The sequence below is a fragment of the Malaclemys terrapin genome, chromosome 6 (assembly GCF_027887155.1).
Source record: "Malaclemys terrapin pileata isolate rMalTer1 chromosome 6, rMalTer1.hap1, whole genome shotgun sequence".
NCBI lineage: Eukaryota > Metazoa > Chordata > Testudines > Emydidae > Malaclemys > Malaclemys terrapin.
The window spans coordinates 36,726,809-36,745,978 of record NC_071510.1 but is presented as its reverse complement, the minus strand read 5'-3'; the positions used below and the strand labels follow the sequence as shown (position 1 = coordinate 36,745,978).

The window sequence follows — 19,170 nt, the reverse complement described above, 5'->3', positions numbered from 1 at the left end:
CCAAAAAATCTTACCGCATTATAGGTGAAACCGCGTTATATCGAACTTGCTTTAATCCGCCGGAGTGCGCAGCCCCGTCCCCCCAGGAGCACTGCTTTACCGCATTATATCCGAATTCATGTTATAGCTGGTTGTGTTATATCGGGGTAGAGGTGTATTTCTTTTACATATGAAATGTCATGATTTTTTTTCCTGGAGGAGGGTGGTATTGTTTAAAAGTGTTTCTTTTTCCTTTGCACTTTAGCTAGTAAGGTCATTAAATCCTAGGGCTCTTGTAGATGCCTCAATTTGAATTACCTCTCTCTTGTGGAGTATCTGGTCCCTCCAAATCAGTTCAAGCTTCTCCAGGTTAACCTAGGGAATCACACAGTATATTACAACTTCTGATACCACATGTAGCCAGTGGAAAAAAAAATTGTCAGTCTTAGACATTACCAGTACCTTTTCTTTAACAAAAAAAAGGATTCGGAGCAAATGGCAATAAGTTGCTTTGTTAGAAATATTGATGAGAGTCTCCCTGAGCATTTGATGAAGTTCAGTGTTTATTGTATATTGAGGATGTACACTATTTTATCACTCTATCCTGTTTGTTACCCTCATATTATATTTTACAGAGTAATGCACAGGTTTTTCAGATCAGGAGAGAACATGATTTTATTTCACTATTTATGACTAAAGCATTTACAAAGTTGTATCATAAACAAAATTTCACTGAATTAGAGTTTATTGCAGTGGCATGCCACTATATCTATCTATCTATATATCTATCTATCTAGTAATTATCTCTCTCTCTCTTTCACGCTGTCTCTAGGGTTTCTTTAGGAGGAGTCAGCAGAACAATGCCTCTTACTCCTGCCCCAGGCAGAGAAACTGTTTAATTGACAGAACCAACAGAAATCGTTGCCAACACTGCCGACTGCAGAAGTGTCTTGCCCTAGGAATGTCTAGAGATGGTAAGGAGTTAGCTTCCTGCTTCATAGGTAAACCCTTTGAAACTGTTCTTCATTGCTGCTGACTACTTAACCCCCCGACAGATTTCTGGAAAGAAAGAAGAAAACCTAACTGCTCCATAACACGTTCACAGTAAAACATAGATCTTTGCCATTCCCTTAAACTTAGGTGCATTTTTTCATGGGGGTGGGGGAATAACAAAATAAAAAGCAACATTAGATTAAAACAAAATGTTATAAAGAGAAATGTGGCATTCTGATTAAAAGCAAAAAGGTCCTCCCCTCATAAAGAGGGCTTCATATGCTGGATCAGATAATAACATTTTATATTAATAATATTAAATATTGATGTATTAAGCCTCCCCATGCTTAAATGTTTGAGGGCCTGAGACAGTATAATAAATAAAATATACAGTTAAAAAGGAAATATGCACGCTTAGAGCAATTTTTATGCTAAAGGATCTGAAAGCACTTCAATAAAAATTACATTACATTACAAAGGAATGACTTGGTGCAACCTTCTGCTGTTTAGCAGTGAACAAGAGAGCTACACAACTGCTTAAAACAAAAAAGTGAAGAAGATTATTGTATCCAGTTGACACTTCAGGGTGAGGCTGTACAGAGCAAACTATATATTTTAGTGCTGGTGGTCTCTTCTTAGTCCTTACTGTTAGTCCTCTTATCCACTTCCCAAACTGCAACACAAGTCAGCATGATTGACAAATTGAGAATAAAAATTGCCTGGGACTAGAATAAGAGTTGTGTTACAGGTTAACATTGAGGTGCAATGGCAGAGCTGTGCAAGAAAGCTTGAGCAAAATCTGTCTGCATTATTCCAACCCGAGCTACTACTGTTACTTTCGATTGCTCCCAAATCCATACTGAAGTTTTAAAATCACCAAAAAGAAAACAAAAATGTCTCCTATTTTGTAGGCATTTATCTTAATTTGGCTATCTATATCTGTATAGTGGCAAAAAAATTGTCTGGGGGAGTTTTAAAAATGTGCCATTTGAATTTATTTTAAATTTCTCTGAGCTTTGTAGATCACCAGAGAAATTATGTTCATTATATGGTTCAGAGGTTTTAAATTAGTTTAAGGTCAGATTGCAATACTCTTACTCACTTTGAGTAGTACAATGGTACAATGAGACAGTTCACACTGTAAAGTTCTATCCAACATGCTTAAGAGTACTACAGTCTCACCATTAAGTGAATTCAGCTTGGTATCTAGTGTGCAGCATACCGGGTTCTTAGCCTCTCATTTCTGCCCAAAGAAGATTAAAGCTGTGCTCTTTCAGCAGTTAATCAGCATATAGTCTCCTCGTAAAAGTGGTGTCTTCTGACTGCAGTTGAGGGCTTTAAGGTATCACAGGAACATTTGTATTTGGCTGCTAGTGCTCTGTCCCTCACCTGTAAAGCAGAGATTCTCAGTGGCCCTGAGTTTTCATTGGTGTAGATGAACAGAGGGTTTCATCTCCCAGTGCTGCCTTCCTCTAACCTCTATGACAGTGGTTCCCAAACTTTAACAACCTGTGAAACCCTTTCACTAAAATGTCTAGTCTCATGAACCCCCTCCTAAAAATGAATATTTCCAGGGATTTTCTCCTTTACCTGAGTATAAATTATAAAAAGAAGTGATCTTGGAAATATAAAATGTGTTTTTATGACATGCTTATTACACACTATTTATTATTAATTATTATTTATCATTACAGTATTTTTATTACATTATGAAAACGGCAACACTCTTCCAAGATCTCACTTTTGTAGCTTGTATCACTTAGAATAAGCCTCTTATAAGACAAGGCTCCTATGTTTCATCAAGGAGTATCAGATGTGAAACAGCATAAAGGTATTTAAGAAGCCAACTCAAAGAGTTCCTCCTACACAGCATTCAGGTCTTGAGCAGTGCAGGAAAACAACGCATGTTACAACAAAGCTCAAACTAGTTCTTCATAATAATTTAAAAAACAATACTAGCTGCTTATTTATTTTAAAAACAGCCAAAAAAATCCATCTCCCTTTCCATTTCATATAAGGAGTTTTGAAGTTTAAAGTTCCTCAGTTTGATAAATAGGCTTGCTTTGAGCTGCTTAGCTCTTGGAAGTCTAGAGGCTCCAGGCTGCTTGCCCCATGCTGCCTGAGGTCCCTATGGACTGCTCTGTCCACCATTAGGGAATTTTTTCTCAAGAACCCCCTGTAACACTTCATGAACCCCCAGGGGTTCACGAACCGCAGTTTGGGAACCACTGCTCTATGAGTATAACACTCACATAAACAGTCTTGCCTTTATTGATTTTTTTTGTTGTTACAAAGAAATCATATGTGAATTTTAACTCTCAGTCTAATAACAGACTCATTTCTATCATGCAGAGGCAGGATGCTAATTGACAGCAGCTGGAGAGTCCAATTAATGAAAATATAATGAGCATAAACAGTGGGTGTTTGTTTCTATTACTGAGGCCCTAAAATTAAAGAAAATATGTAGTTGCATTTTTCAACATAACGTCGTTGTGGATTGGCCCTCCCTGCTCTCATCTGGTGTGGTTAAAATAAGAGCGAGACGTGCATGATGGGCAGGATCCATAGGTAATGCAAATGATGGTGTAAAGTGGTATAATTTACGTGCTATGGGGATGGAAAGGCAGGGCCATAGCAGGGAAAGCAATCCCTAAAAGAGATTGAGAAACTGATGGGGCTGTTATCTGATATACCTTCTTGCACCCTGCTTCCTTTGGTGTTTTCCTCTCTTTTTGCACATCTTTCTGTTCCCTCAGCGTGCAAGTTACACTCACATTCACACAGACTTATAGGATCTGACTATTGTAAAGGGGCCTGAAAGTGTGTATAAGTAGAAGTATAAAGTGGCCCTAGTGTAAATGAGAATCAGGCCCATCCTTGGCAGTCATTTATGTTGTCTCTGAATTTAGCACAATATGTAGAAAGATCTAAAGTAATTCAGCGGCTTTAGAAAACACTTGTCCTCATACCACATGAAAGGAGTATTTGATGCTTCATTAAGGACGGCCATACTGGGTCAGACCAAAGGTCTACCTACCCCAGTATCCTGTCTTCCAACAGTGGCCAATGCCAGGTGCCTCAGAGGGAATGAACAGAACAGGTAATCATCAAGTGATCAGTCTCCTGTCGCTCATTCCTAGCTTCTGGCAAACAGAGGCTAGGGGCACCATCCCTGCTCATCTTGGCTAATAGCTATTCTATAATTATATTCCCAAAAAGGAATGTCCTGGTGTCCCTCTCTTGTGCTCTGTATTGATATCCCTCAGAGCTCCATACTTGATCCCCTCTAGATATTCTCCAACTGAGTGACCTCATTTGTTCTAAAAGCTTATTTACCATCTCTGGGCTGAGGTTTCCCAGATCTACCTGAAAATATTTAATAGATTTTAAAGCCAGAAAGGACCACTAATATCATCTAGACTGACCTCCTGTATAACACAGGCCATAGACTTTCAGCCAGTAATTCTTGCATTAAGCCTAATAACTCGTGCTTGAATCAGAGCATATCTTTTAGGAAGACATGAGTCTCTAAAGATTTAAAGTGCTGGAGAATCCAGTTTGCACTCTAATGCTGACTTACTCTAAAAGTAACACTATTTCCTTCATTTGTCATCAGTGAAGAATGTACAGATTTTACGCATGGAGATTATGTAAAATATGATTGTGTAAATCCATAAGTCTTACCTTTATGGCAGATGTGCCATTCATTTATGCTGCTTACCTTCAAGTCTGTTATTTCCCTGCAGGTCTTAACTCTAACGTATAATGTTGTTTTTTTTAAAAAAATAGGAGTGTGAAGATAACAGTCCCTTGAAAGGTTGCAATAATAGGGCTTTAGGATTTGCTTTCATCAGAAGGCACTAATCAGTTAGTGCATAGTTTAAAGATTTGGGAGCAAGTTGATAAATCACATGGGATACAAATCTAAAGGTTGTAAGTTTTATATACCTCTGGGTTGTTGTGTAGTGAACACAGAAAGACAAGAGAAAGATGCCAGGTCTTTTTTAACATTCACAGCAGGGAGGAGTATGTTGCTTGATTGAGACCCTGTCTGTCAAAATGGAGCAATGTTGTACCTTGCAAATCAAGAGCATAATGCTTCAGCTTTCATAATACGTGTGTAGTCTGCAGCTTTGTATCATTTCTGATTTCCCCAGCAGAAAGACAGGGCAAAAGTGATGTAAATAGGAAAATGATTTAAGAGAAGAGAGCAATGGTTTCTGTTATGGTTTGCTTTTCAGCTGTGAAATTTGGAAGAATGTCCAAAAAGCAGAGGGACAGCCTGTATGCTGAAGTGCAGAAGCACCAGCAGCGATTACAGGAGCAACGGCAGCAGCAGAGTGGTGAGGCAGAAGCCCTTGCCAGGGTATACAGCAGCAGCATCAGTAACGGCCTGAGCAACCTGAACAACGAAACTGGTGGCACTTACTCGAATGGGCATGTCATTGACCTGCCAAAGTCCGAGGGTTATTATAATGTGGATTCTGCCCAGCCCTCCCCAGATCAGTCTGGGTTAGACATGACTGGAATCAAACAGATAAAGCAGGAACCAATCTATGACCTCACTTCTGTACCAAACTTGTTTACCTATAGCTCTTTCAACAATGGGCAATTAGCTCCAGGGATAACCATGACTGAAATAGGTAAGAAAAATTTTCACTTCTCAAGCATTCACTGTTCCATTTGACTTTTTTCGTTGTTGAATAAATTGCAGTCCAGCTATAACGGATATGCTACACAGCCAATTCATTTAGAATGGACTGGTCCTGAAACAGGGCTGGCTGACTGGCTGGGTTTTTTCGTTGTTAAGTTTACCAAATTCTAAAATAATGATTACATTTCTTAACTCAGCAATTCATGAACTGTTTATGAAACTGGAACACCGAAAGCAACTGATGAATCAATCAAAACCAAGTGATAATTACTAATAGGGAGCTTGTTTCAAATGAGCTCATTATCAGAAGGGTTTAATGATCTTTTCTGACAGCTATACATATTCTTGTCAAAACAAAGAGTCCCTAAGGTGGCTCATTCTATTGTGTTTATTAAAATGAGCACCAGATTCTGATCTCAGTTACACAGATGTACATTTGGAGTAATTTCACTGATCTCTTGATTTAAAGCAGTGTAACTGAGATGAGGATCTGGCCTGAAATAGGCTGTGATTTGTATTCTCCTGATTAACTCTCTGGATGTTTTGGACATACATCTTACTCAAGTTTTCCTTTAACTGCCAGTGCAAATGATAGAGCAAGCCTTCTGCCAGGTGTTTCAGACAGCAAAAAAGGCTGGGTTTGGGTGAACAATAATGTTCTTTTGGTCACACTCTAGGGAAGGTTTCTAACTAAATAGAATGGCTCAAGCTCTCACTTGTACACACTCAGCCGAAAGCACTGAATTCTATTCTAAGAAAAGAAAAAGAAAAAGAAAAAGAAAAAGAGGCTGGCTTACTAATTAAGAGCTTCCCACCTCAACAAGTGATGAATGCTGAGTCAGTTGTGGTTTAGAATAAAATTATAGGGTAACACCTCTCTAATTGGGTTTAATTAAAAATGAAGAGGAAAAGGGTAATCTATAACAGAGGTTCTCAACCTTTTTCTATCTGAGCCCCCCCCCATGCTATAAAACCTCCAGAGAAGGTGTGGGGGAGGTGTCCTTGGACATAGGCGTAGTTTGACTTCTATCTGGGGGGAGCAGGGCTCGGGCCAGCTTTGCACAGTGTGGCCCAGGGAGGGATCACCACCTCCACCCCCTGACTCACCTCAGCAGTCCAGCCAGCCTGTCTGGGAGGTGGGGGGACGCTGCACCCAAAACTTATAAATTAAATGGGGTGGGGGGTGTAGAGTGGGGCTCAGCTCAGTTTGAAAACAGCTCAAGGTGCAGGCAAGGGGTATCTAGGGGCTATGTGCAGGCAGGGGAGGTAGCTCAGGGTGCAGGGAGAGGAGTAGCTAGGGTCTCTGTGGAGAGAGCGGTGCAGGAAAGAGGGGTAGCTAGGGGCTGTGCATGGATAGGCAGGTAGCTCGGGGCTGTATATTGGGAGCCCGGGAGGGGCCCCCGCCTTGCGGTCACTGCTCCCTGAGGACTCTGCTGCCCAGGAGTCAGGTCACCTACTTGGGTGGCTCTCACCGCCTGCTCCAGCAGTAAAAGGGCGCTGGGAGCTGAGGAGCAGCCACAATCCTGGGCACCACCAGTAGCCACAGCAGGAGATAGGAGACCTCTGTGGCTGCCCAATTCATGGCAGCAGTCGGAGCAGCAGCTGCCCCCAGTGCCTGGCTCCAATTTCCCACCTCTGACCTGGCCAGGGGGCAGGGCCTCTCGGCAGGGGCTGGGGGAGAGAAGGAGGTGAGGGAGGGTGTGGAGTTGCCCCCAGGCCTGCCCAGCTCTGGGTAAGGCACTGAAGTGGGGGGGGGGAGGCAGGAAACAATGCCCCTTATATCCTCCCAACTCCACCCTTGGTATTGGGGCTTTAGCCCTGCAGGGTGGCACCAGGGCTCCTGGCTTCAGTCCCATGGCTCCGGGCTTCAATCCCGTGGGAGTTTCAGCCCCACAGCTCTGGGCTTTAGACCTGCAAAGAGCATCGGGGCTTAGGGCTTCAGTCTTCAGCCGCAGGGCCCCGTGGCACCCCTGAAATGGCTCGCAGACCCCCAGCCTATACTATAGCATCAGTAAAAAAGTAAACTAAAATAGGTTCACTCTCACAAACCAAATCTTTGAGCTCTTTGCACACACTGAATGTTTTGTATGTGCATCTTGGCTTGAGAAAACGTGTCCATATGCTTTGGAAGAGTCACATTTCCAATTTGTGCCTAAAGATGTCTGGGGTGGGTACAAAGGAGAAAAGTCAAGTCTAATAGATACCACCACTTGTGCCCCTGAAGTATCTTGTGTAGGGAGGGACTTTGTAATGAGAATAAAGATGCTGCTGTAATTTGTACCATCAGCCTATTTGCTACTTGTTTATCTAAAAAACTGTGAGCCAATACTCACCTGCACCAGGGCACCGATAGCTTCTGTGGTGTGCCAACGGAAACACTGCAGTAGATTGATCGGGTGGGGATGATGAGGTGCTGCCCCACTGCTTCTTGGGCTCTCTGTGAGCCTGACCCAGAAATAATGAAGTCAGTGAGTGTCTTTCCATTTACTTCAGTGAGTTTTAGATCAGGCCCAAACTCTCTCGTCCTTCAGGGTCACTCAGATAAGACAGTATCCCTGCCTAAATCTTCATTCTTTCCTTGCCTTCCTAGCAAAGAACTGGGCTGGGCTCACCTTGCTCTTCCACTCCCTCTCATCATACCAGAGGTGAGCACATCAGACAACTGCCTCTTCAACACACTGTAATAAGACGATTTAGTGAGCACTGAGTTGGCACTCGCCCTTTCCTTTCCCTACATTTCCCTGTGCTATTCAGGGTAACTTTAGCTTCCTGAGGATGGGACAAGGTTGAGGAGTGTGAGGGTTTATCAGAGGAGAGTGGAACTCAGCACAGGAAGAATTCTCACGCTCTCCCCTTAGTGAAACTGAAAACCGTTTGGTGGTTGAGCAGCCTTATATTAGCTCCAAATGTGGGTAGGGAAAGTAGGACCAAGCAAAGGTTTTTGGCTACAGCCACAAAGGAATTTAGGCACTTACGTCCAAAATTTAGATCCTCAAAACCTCTGCTCAGCCGCCACCTAACCCTGTAGGCACCTAAATTCCCTAGGTTGCTACGTTTTCACTGGTAAAGTCCCCAGTGTGCCTACGTTTCTGCCAGTGGACATGCACACTGCCTAAATCCTGATGCTACCTCAGCCCCAGCAGGATCCTCAAGCTAGGAATTCCCTAACCTATCTCGCCTGTGGAGGCCAGTCTGTAGGCATTCTCAGAGGCCACCGTAGAGCATGCTTACCAGATCAGGCTCCACACAAACAGAAAGGAAGAAGGTGAGTACTCTTAACTGCTGGGCTATATGGTATTCTGGGGTGGGTCTCTTTGTCTCTCTCACTGTCCTACAGTCCGTGGTCCGAAAACAGGAAAGCACTGAAGCACATCTCTCCTGTTGAAGGAGTTCCACTTTTTATGAAATACTTAAATAGTCATTGGAACAGGGTCTGGAACCCAGGTCTCCCAGGACAGTGTGCTAACCACTTGTCTGTCTATAGAGTCATTCTCACTTTCTCTCTGACCCAATGACTAAGTTATAGCTAAAGATTTCAGCGGGTGGCAGGATTCTAAACATTAGGTATTGCAATATGGAACTTAAGTTTCCTTTATGGATCTAGCCCTTTGTGAGACTTAACTGCCTAAGTGTCTAAGTTACTTTTGAAAATTGGACCTAGGGCCTTTGGAAAATTTTACCCAAGTTCTTTTTTTTTTTTTTTTTTTTTAAATGAATGAAAACTACTGTGGACACTCTTAAGACCAGATCTTCAACTAGTGTCAATTGGCATACAGTAGAAGAACCTCAGAGTTACAAACACCTCGGGAATCAGGGCCGTCTCTAGGCACCAGCAAACCAAGCACGTGCTTGGGGCAGCAGAATTCCAGGGGCAGCATTCCAGATTGTTGTTTGGTTTTTTTTTGCTTCGGCAGTTGCGCTCTCAGAGGTTTTGTTTGTTTTTTTTTGCTTGGGGCGGCAAAAAACCTAGAGCCGGCCCTGTCGGGCATGGAGGTTGTTCGGAACTCTGAAATAGTTGTAACTTTGCAACTGAACATTGACTTAATGCGGCTTTGAAACTTTACGGTGAGAAGAAAAATGCTGCTTTTAACCATCTAAATTTAAATGAAACAAGCACAAAAACAGTTTCCTTAACTTGTGAAATCTTTTTTTAAAATGATCCCTTTGTTTTGTTAGTAGTTTACGTATAACACAGTACTGTACTATATTTGCTTCTTCTTTTTTTTTTTTTTTTTTTTTTTGTCTCTGCTGGTGCTCTGCTGATTGTGTACTTCTGGTTCCAAATGAAGTGTGTGGTTGACTGGTCAGTTCATAACCCTGGTATTCGGAACTCTGAGGTTCTACTGAATCTCCATTGACATCAATTTCATTCCATTCTGAAAGATCCTGTTAGCTTGGGAGATATTCCTTGTGTCTTTAACTGCGGGAACCAGTAATATTATTCACAAGGGAATGAACTGTTCAGTACAATGACCGTATGTCGCTTAGTATAAATAAGAAATCAACATATTTTTCAGATCTTCTATCCTTTTGTTGACTTTCCAGTTATATATAAATAATTCTGCCTACCTGGCTCACTCTTTAATAAAGAGGGATGTTTGAGCAAAATAGAAAAGATGTGCTAATGCTGTATTGCTGGAATTTTTGGAAAACTGCTCTGCAGTCCATGGCCCCAATATATGAAAACACTGAATCACATGCTTAAGTCCTCCCTCCCCCGATTCAGGATATCTCTTAAGCCTATGCTTAATGTTTAGCATGTGATTATGTCCTGTTGTCTTTAATGAAACTGAAGCCTGGGCTTAAATTTAAGTATGTATTTAACTGGTGTGTGAGCAGAAGTGCTTTCCTGAGTTATGGCCTGTATTATGTGAAAATGATAGAGAATAATAGAAAATAGAGATGGAAAGTAAGTATTAAGTTGATACCATGCCAATGAAGATTGCTCCCTATAGGATATTTTCTAGTGATTTACTCAGCCTTGCTTTAACTGTCCCAAGTGACATTAATGTTCCATTAATTCTACTACTACTCTTTGGAGCCATTCTAGCCAATGTCATGGTTAAGAAGTTTTTCAGATTAAATTTTCCTCTGCTGTTTATATTCTTAAAATACTTTTAGTTGGTTATCTTGCCGCTCCTTAGTTGTCACTTAGCCAGTTGGTACTATATCCACTCTATTAATCTTACCTCAAGAATCAATCTCTCAAACTCTGCAGCCAAAATACATGTTGCTGTATTTTATACAACTCCCATAAATTGCTTTACATCTCTCCGGTACCGAGATACCCAAAACTTATTGCAAGTTTATTCTCATCAGAATCATGTGGAGAAATGGAGAGACACAAATGGCTCCATGGTTTGGGACATGTTGGCTCTGCAGAGACGATCCAGAATCACTGTGGCATTTTTTGCTTCCACTTTATATGCCCACTAACCTCTATTTTGCTGCTTGCTCTAACCCCTACATCTCTTTTGATATTAGAGCTTTGTTCTTTTCTCCCCCACATCAAATTTCTCACTTGGGGCTAGCTTCCCAAGATATACTAGCTTGCATATTTCCAAGGCTGAATCTCCTTTTTCTGTAGCCATACTTTTAACCTCTTTTAGTTACTTTAAATTGTCTCTCTCCTCACTTACATTTGCATTTCCTTACAATTTAGAATCATTTGCTCATTTCAATAACATGTGGCAAACCCTCTCTTCCAGGTTGTTAGAGAAAATGTTCAATATTTGTAGGACTAGACCTAACACTGATCCCTGCTGCACCCCACCAAACAACTTGCTGCAACTGAATAAATTGCCTTTGAGCATTATTTTGTTCGTGGCCATCAGCCATTTGCAGTCCATGTCATGGTGTTCACTTAAAAGCCAATTTGATTTAATTTTATAAATAAGATTTCATGAGGTGCCCTTTCAAATGCTTTACACATTGTTGATGGTCCCTTCTTCATGTACTAATTTTGTAACTCCTAGAAAAAATAAATCAGGTTTGCCTGGCACGATTTGTTCTTTAAAAAACATGTTATTTTTAGATCTTTAAAAAAAAAAATCTTCACTATGTTCTGAATCTAAGTTCACAGCCATTAATATCAGTAATGAAAATGTAGACATGTTAATGTCATGTTCATCTCTTCATTTTGAAGTTCAATACTGATACCCAATAGATATTTAAAAAAAACATGATACTATCATGCCAAGGCAACATGAGGCTTTTTTATGGGCTAGATACTCAAGTACTGCATGCCAATTTGTGTTCCTAAATATTGCAACAGCAAATAGGTCTGTAGGAGGAAATATCAACAAATAGTAGTTAAATTCAAGGCTCCCACATTGTATTTATAAACATAATGCATTTATTCAAAGGGGTTGAATAGTTCCCTGTATAACTGTACATGATCTGGTCACAGTATGTGGTAAGAGGGTAAAATGACTGTCCTCTATTAAATATGGGATATATATCTATATCTATATATATCAAAAGCAGTAACCAGGGCCTAGAAGCAAAACTGGGAAGTCTTTTTGCTAGCTAAGAAATAATGTTCATGATAAAGTATATGAAGCAATAAACAGGCTTTGTGGGTAATTAAACATAGATGCAAAACTAAGGCATTTGATAACTGGAAAAGCTATTTATTGGAAGAAATATGTTCCAATATCCTAATTCCTATTACATAGCAAAATAAAAAAAGCCTACTCACAATTTGTTTTAAAAACAAAATAAATATATAGGGGAAGATCCTCAGCTTTGCACCAGCTTAGGATCTGGTCCCTTTTCTTTTTTTTCTTTTCTTTTTTCTTTTTGAAGAGTGATGGAAACTGTTCTCCGAGAATCATGAACCATTAGAACAAATCAGGTGAAATTTGGCAGATTTGACAGAATTTACCTTTTAATTTTTGGGTTTCAAACCTGAAATTCATAGTGAAATTCATGAGAAAAAAGTCTGTATGGACTGCAGCAGAACAAGGATTTGATGACCCACTGAATTTAACACTGCTCTAGTTATGATCAGCTAAATTCACTTATCTAATTTTATAAGGCCCGATTCTGCAAAAGAGAGCCACCCGTGTAGGCATCATGGAGTCCCTTTGATTGCAGGGGATTCCACTGTGGTGTTCAGCAATGACTTTGGGTCCAAGAGGCTTGAAAAAATCCTCTTTATTCAGTGACACAGTTCGAACTGCCTCTGTATAACAACATGGGCTTCTGCACTGCCCCTCTCCCACACTTTCTGTCTGGGATACTAAACTATTTTAAGGTACAGTTCCTAATACCACACCTACATTGGTGAATCTCTTGTCAAGACTGGGGTCCGATACAAGACAACTGGCTGCTATGGAAAATGAATGGGAAAGTTGATAGTCATTTAATATTATTTTGAGGGAAAGGAGCAAGCCCCATCCCCTTAGTTCCTGTAAAATCCACAGAAGGATAACAATTTATTATTATATCTGTTGGGGGGGGGGAGTCTATTCAGGGATACAACTGTAGAGAGTGTTACAGGAGTATCTGTATCTATATATATACATAAGCAAATAGTTAATAAGTAAGGTAGATGGCATTCCCAATTGCATAGCAAAGTTCCTGGATTTTATAGGGCCAATAAAAATGTTGTTGTGCATCACAAATGGCTTCCTCTGGTAACTCTTTACATCAGCTCTTAACAGAGGGCGGGAAGTGGTGGTAATCTACTTAAGCTGCACCTACCAGCCTTGTGTATCTAGAAGTTTCTACTACAATAAGCAACTGTGAAATAGTGAACAATGTTGACATCATCTGGCCTGATATTATCCCCTTAGCCTGCACCACTGTGAATGAACTAATGTGCTTTAACACCTGTAGCCACTCTTTATTGTGCTGTGTAGGAGGAGTGCATGCTTTATTTCACACAGGCCCCTGCAAAATGTAGGGCTGGCTCTGACCCTGCCTTCAACCAGAAACCAAAAGCAAAGCAAGGTCTGCAACATGGCAAAAATAAACAGTTACATTTAAATTTAAAAACCCTCGACTGGTGTTTAACAGAAAAGAAAACCAAAATATGGGTAGAAGTAGGGGGCAAAATAACTTCCAATTAAAGGTTCAGGTAGCCTTACAGAAACTACAATGCTCAATACCTTGAAGGTTTCAACCATGATTCAGTTCAGTGTATAAAAATGTTGAAGGTCCTTGGATAAATAGCATTATATACAGTAAAGTGTTGTTATTATTATTATTTATTATTAAAGCACTCTGACAACCAGGAATTTATCACACAATTACTCATTTTATATGAGATATTAATTTTTAAAAGCTTTTGACTCCTTCACTGATCCATTTTAAGGGCCCAATCCAACTCCCCTTCATATCAATGGAAAAGCTCCCATTGACTTTAATGGGAGCTGGGTCTATCCCTACGTGCTGACATTCTGTCGGGATTTCAGCAGCACTTTGAACTGAAGCTATATGCTTTGCCTCATATACCAGGTTCCTATGATCGCACTACACCTTCTTGCTAGACCATGTAGTATATTTCATTTCTAAGGGTATATCTATACATGCAGTAGCATAGCTGTGCCGTTACAGCTGCACCACTGCAGCACATCTGATGAAGATGCTCTATGCTGAAAGGAGAGACCTTTCCCATCGGCATAAAAGACCCACCTCCGTGAGCAGCAGATGCTGTGTTAGCGGGAGAAGTACTCTTGCTGACATAGTACTGTGTATATGAGCGCTTATGTCAGTGTAATATATATCGTTCAGGGGGTCTGGAATATTCACCTTCCGAGCAACATACATTTTGCCAACATAGGCTGAGGTGTAGACATAACCTAACTGTTGAAAAAAATATGCCCCCAAGAGTATGAATTTTGTTTTCTCTAACTCCTGCTTCAGTCACTCCAGAATTTGTCCTCTCAGTCGAGTTGGATTTCAGCAGGCATGTAATTTAAGATGATCTTTTCAGTCAAACGTTACTTGAAGGGACATTCAGGAGACTGACAGACTTGTACTGTAACCCATCTCCCTCCCTAAAAATATATTTAAAATTTTAAAATGTCTTCTTAATATTTCAGAAATGTCAAAGATACTATACTGCCAACTATGATGTTAAAATCACACCTATTCTATAGGATTTTCTTGCCATTGCAACACACATGCATAATAAACCTGAACAAACTGATGCATCTATAACTGTAGTCCTATGAGCCTTGTGTCTCTCTTTGCCTCTCTCTTTCCTAGGCCATATTTTAAGATCCCTCTTACAGAGGTGATATGAAGTCACATTTCTCAACTCCTCTTTTAAAATCCCCTCCAGTACAGCTACAGTATATGTCTTAAAGCTATATTTCAACGGAGCAACGTTGCCATCTAGTGACTAATTAAACTACTCCAATGTGTGTATTCCACAGACACCCTTTGGGCACTATTCCATACCATCATAACCTTACTTTCCATACCTATTTAAAGGTGATAGTCAAAATAAATTAATATGACAGTTGTATGCCCATTTCAGCACATCTGACACAGTTTAGACCAAAAAAATCCCCCTTAATTTTGTAACTATCACTGTAACTAGTTTGTTAATTCTCTCTCTCTCTCTCTCCTCCCCTCTCATACTTTCCCTCTTAAACTCACAAAGAGAGAGAGAGAGGTGTATGGCAAGATTTAAAACTAATGTGATGGCTTTCCTCAGTCAGAAACTGTTTCAACTACATCAGAAAAAGGGACAAAAGGACAGAAAAACAGAGAATTAAACTAGAACATGGCAAAACCGAAACACCTTCATCATTCTAGCTTCAGCTGATATTGAACTGAAGAACCTTTTTTTCCATTTGTTTCCTTTTCACTGTAAAACCTGTTTTTTTAGCTGCTCTGGGCTTACCATTTAGAAATAAATGTTTGATCTGGCCTCAAAAAGTACTGTATACGTTTGCAGAAATGCAGAGGATTATTTTTTTGCTAGTTTTACAATGCCTTGTTTCTCATTCAAGCAAGTTGTCATATGTCATAGGGTTAAAATTAACTGAAAACAACCTAATTATAGATGTATGCAGTGGCCTTATTAAAGTTTGTTACACAATGTGACAGTTTAAAATGAACTAAATGCACATAGATAACTTACTATGTTGTTACAATTTAATCGAGGCATATTTAATTGCTTACTGAACTGTAATGACTTTTGGGGGAATTCAGTCTGCGGTATAACCCATGATTCAGTCTTTGAAAATAAACAAGATTTTCACAAATAAGGGCTTTAAGTTAAGTGCCTCGGCCAATATTTAAGCACTTAAATAACTGGCCTGATTTTCAAATTGCTTACCACCCAGAAGTTCCCATTGATATCAATGGGCTTTGGATCCGGACCATAGTCTAACAAGCCTCATCTCTTTCTCTCTGTCTTAAACACACACACCATTGCAGTTCAATAAGCATGGCGAAATGTGTTTTTTTAAATTGCATGAGTCTAGTACTTATTTTTGTAATCAAGCAATTAATTTGAAATTATTTAGTTTAACTGTTTGAAAATGTAGTAGATACCCTTAAAGAATGCCTCAGACCAGATCTTCCTACAAGTCAAAATTGCTTCAGTATATCTCTGAAAGGGACTCAACTTCTTTTAAGATTAAGTCAATTCACATGTCAGTTGTAGGCCTGCTAATAAAGTCACTATAATGTTACAAATGACGGCCGTCGGCAGTGTTCCTAATTGGGGTTTGATCAATTTACGCTAGACTCAAAGTCTTTTAAATATTGCCCTTTAAGTTTGTTGTAGAAGTTTAAGCAGAGTTCTGCCTAGGGTGATTTAAAGTTTATTTCTTTTTTGTTTATCGTATATCATGTTGGGGGGATGGGTGGGAAGGCAGTTTTCCTTTGGAAATGAGTTTGTACAGTACTCTGGACAATGTTTTAATTGGAGGTTTGAGGCATTACTGCAAGAGTCAGAGTTTAAGCCAGAGGGGACCACTAGATCACCTAATCTGACCTCCTGTATATCACAGGACACCAACACCACCATTGCACTAAAACCAACAACCAAAACCAGACCAAAGCATTGCAACTCACAGGAGACTAGATAATTATGGGCCGCAGCCAGAAAACAGGAGGGACACAGTGCTTGAGGTCAAGGAAATGATTAAGGGAGATATACCCAGATAATCCTGGCATGTGGCCCACTCCCACAGACTGCAAAGGAGGGCGAGACCATCTAAAATCACCAACAACCTTGGGTGAAATTCCTTTCCTACCCCACATATGGTGATCAGTTAGACCCTGAGCCTATGAACAAGAACCAGCCAGCCGAGTACCTGAGAGAGATAATGCTTGGAGCCACCTCAGAGTCCTGGCCCACCCCACCCAATCTTCCATCTCCAGCCATGTCCATCCCTTGTGCTTCAGAGGAAGGAGATAAAAAAACCACTCCCAGAATACACTGGGGGGAATGGGGGGAAATCCCTTCCTGACCCCTGCTATTAGACAGCTGAAATCCTGAAGCATGAGCTTTAGGAGCATAGGACAGAAACTGTCCTAAGACAGTGAGGCCCAGGACTGTTGGGCCCTGCCCCCTACCATCACAAACAACCATGTCATACAATTGCATTCATAAATTTGTCCACTCTCTCAAAACTTAACAAGTTGTTTGTCCCCATAACTCCTATTAGGAGGCTGTTCCAGAACCTCACCCTTGTGATGGTTAAAAAACTTTTTCTAATTTCCAGCCTAAATTGGTTCATGACCAGTTTATATCCACGTATTCTTGTGAAAACAGTGTCCTTCAGCTTGAATAGCTCTTCACCCTCCCTGGTATTTATTCCCCTAATGTATTTATAGACAGCAATCATATCCCAGCTCAACCTTGTTTTTTTTTTTTTTTTTTGATAGACCTCTCATAATACAGGCCCTCCATTCCCCTGATCATCCTAGTAGCTCTTCTCTGCACCTGGTCCAGTTTAAACTCATCTTTCTTGAACACAGGTGGCCAGAACTGTACACAGTATTCCAAGTGAGGTCTTACCGCTGCCTTGTACAATGGCATTAATACGTCTCATTCTTTACTGGAAATTCCTAAGCTAATACATTCTAGGCTTGCATTGGCCTTTTGATACGCATATCGCTTTGGTGGCTCAGAGTCATCTGTCCAGGTCACGGGCCTCCTCTGTTGCATCCAACTGATGAGCCCCCAACTTGTAACAGAAATTCTTATTATTAGACCCTAAATACATGACCTTGAGCATTACACTACAAATTTGAAATTGTAGTACAAATAAATAGAGATGGATGGTACATTTTGAAAGTCATAATTTGAGTGACAGTTTTGATGGAAAAAATCAGGGCACCATTTTTGTGATTTTTATGACAGTTTGGACCCACTTTTCCAAAATGAATTAGAAATAATAATAAATTTAAATGTACTTACAATTTTTAATAAGCAAGAACAGACTTTAGCATGGATTGTACTCCAAGATGTATTAAATATATTCCCATGAAATAGGCTGCATTTTTAATTTTCTTAAAGGGACATTGTCTAAATAAAAAAACGGGAATAACTCCTTATATTGTAAACTGATAAAACTAGTTTATTCCATTGAGTGCACAAAAAAGTGTCTATTAAACGTACCTCTATAGATGTGCAGAATAAGCGAAGCATCATGTAACCACAAGTTTTCCATGAAATATTGTGATGAAAGACTGTATTCTTCTCAGGGCAGGGATCATGGCTGTCTTCGTTCTGCACAGCGCCCTGAACACTGTTGGCACATAATAAAGAATTGTAAAAGACCAATGTACAGCCAGCACTGAGTAATGAATAACGAGATACACCATGCCCATTAAATGTCAGAGGGATGGCCATTTAATTCACACAAAAGCATATGGCATGGAGCAGCAAAATCAGTAGGAGAAGTAGTTTAATCTGGCAACTGCTACCGTTACAACTGGCCCGTAATGAGGACGTTCTGGAAGGAATGGGTCACAGAAGTTGCAAGAGCAATTGGGCCTGGGAAATGGGAGGTAGAGTAGCTGCAAAATAAGTGTTAGGGCCCCTACATGAACAGTAACTGACATGAATGATAGAAATCCAGAGGGCTGTCAGCAGGGCAGGCGATGGAGGAACGAGCACCTCTGGGACACTATGCCAACTGCAACAATGATGCCCATGCCACACAGAAGCACAGAAATACTATGGTATCTGCGAGAGTAATAGTGTGCTGGAGTTCTGTTTCTGTACCTTCTTTCCTTTTTAGACAGCTGCTCCACCATCTGAGCAGCCTTTGTATTCCAGCATTTATCATCCCCTCGTCTTAGGGCTTGTTTACGTTGTCTCTGGCTGATCCCCTTCCTGCTTTGTATACTGTTATTCTGCATGTCAAGTCCATAATGCATTGCTCTCTCTCAGTAATTAACATTGCCCCTAGACTCTGACATGTGTTCTTAGTGGATCTCCCTTTAACCATAGTCAACTAGAGCACAGGTGAGCATGTGTAGCTTATAGCTGATGGAGCAGCTAAACTTTATACATCTATAGTGGATTTTCTAGAATATATGCATGGGGAATATGCATCATAGGTTCT

At 40.4% G+C, this 19,170-nt stretch overlaps 1 protein-coding gene across 1 annotated transcript in view; it reads left to right on the top strand.

The window, feature by feature from the left end:
* The first annotated feature begins 811 nt into the window (after window positions 1-811).
* Window positions 812-19,170, top strand: part of RORB (RAR related orphan receptor B) — a 58,807-nt gene continuing 40,448 nt past the window's right edge. The window contains exons 1-2 of the mRNA XM_054033190.1: window positions 812-953; window positions 5,214-5,615. Of these exons, the coding sequence (XP_053889165.1) occupies window positions 941-953; window positions 5,214-5,615 (415 nt within the window). The 5' untranslated portion in view covers window positions 812-940. The remainder of the gene's footprint in view (window positions 954-5,213; window positions 5,616-19,170) is intronic.